A 1,388-nucleotide genomic window follows, 5' to 3' on the forward strand; every position below is an offset into this window, starting at 1 on the left:
CCCGCCGGTTTAACCGTCCTGCTTATCAGATTACATGTTGGACGGGCTCCAAAGATTTAAGTTTGAAAATAAACACTACGTCAGGTCTGGGTCTAATTATTGTTAACACCCCCTCAGGGAAAGAAATGAGGATGAGTCTTGAAATCAGTCTAGAATAGTCTAGACTGATTTCTGCTGTGAGTCAGATATTGAATCAGCCTTCATTAAACAGTCCCTGTATGACCTGGAGATGAGTCAGATATTATTACAGCCATGAGTACTTTTACTCTTTATACTTTTTCCTGAAGATACTTAAATACTTTTACTTCACTCTCAATGAGTGAGGACTTCTACTTATTATAGACTCTGGTATGTATTTACTGTTAGCATAATAACATAGAAATAAAATCACATCAACAAAATTACAATGAAAATATGACAACGTGATATGTAATCACCCAAGTGGACGCGGGTCCATTCAAACAGAAAGAGGAGCGGTTTGAGTCGAGACGTTGAGAGAAACTTAAGATGATATAACTAATAAAACATGAAACTGTCCGGTCTAAACTCACAGACGCTGTTTGACCGGAGTTTAACGACATATGTCGGGTTGTGTGGTCTTTAAAAGTTATCTTCTGACAGTGACGTCCGTTGACTTGAATGGATAAAAAGCGAAACAATAAATGGAGCTTACCTTCATCCTCTGTGTGACCTGCCGTGAAGCTCCAGAAAGTCCAAGAGAAGCCCAGCACGAAAACCCCGAAGTGAACCAAACTGTCTGTTTAAAGTCTGGAAGATATTAAAGTATTTCCACTGCTGCTCAAGGAAGGAATGATTCATGTGTTGCGCACACTGATCCGCAAGTGGTCAATGGGGTAGATGTCAGGACTGCAGGCAAACCATAGAGGTGTTACTCTATCCGTGCAGCAATCAGCAAAGCGTTCTCCGCATCTTGACCCTCCAACCCAAGTGCTGTAGGCAGAAGGGAAGGGGAAGGCAGAACGGAAGGGGAAGGCAGAACGGAAGGGGAAGGCAGAAGGGAAGGGGAAAGCCCTCCTGGCCGCCGTAGAGGCTGGGGAGTGGCTGCTGTTTGGCATTGGCAGGGGACATTTGTCACATTTTTCCTGGGCGTAACTCAGACTCCACTCTGCTGCTCATCCGACACAATGTGGTACCACTGTGAAGCTAAGATAACAGGCTTTCCAACGGTAAAAGCCTTTTCTTATCAAGTTCCACATTTGTGGAATCAGCTTCCAGTTTGTGTTCGGGTGGCAGACACCCTATCCGTTTTTAAGAGTGCGCTTAAGACCTTCCTTTTTGATAAAGCTTATAGTTAGGGCTGATTAGATTCAGCCCCTAGTTTTGCTGATATAGGCTTAGTTTGTCGGGGGACATCTTACTTCTTCCTT

The 1,388-nt window shown here is 43.8% G+C and overlaps 1 protein-coding gene across 1 annotated transcript in view; it reads right to left on the bottom strand.

The window, feature by feature from the left end:
- Positions 1-761, bottom strand: part of LOC104948936 (butyrophilin-like protein 10) — a gene marked incomplete at its 5' end in the record, with an annotated part of 2,592 nt that extends 1,831 nt beyond the window's left edge. Inside the window, one exon of the mRNA XM_010775176.1 lies at positions 674-761. Coding sequence (XP_010773478.1) covers positions 674-761 — 88 coding nt within the window. The remainder of the gene's footprint in view (positions 1-673) is intronic.
- Positions 762-1,388: the final 627 nt, after the last annotated feature.

This window comes from Notothenia coriiceps, unplaced genomic scaffold (genome assembly GCF_000735185.1).
Source record: "Notothenia coriiceps isolate Sejong01 unplaced genomic scaffold, NC01 NC01_scaffold00015482, whole genome shotgun sequence".
Classification (NCBI taxonomy): domain Eukaryota; kingdom Metazoa; phylum Chordata; class Actinopteri; order Perciformes; family Nototheniidae; genus Notothenia; species Notothenia coriiceps.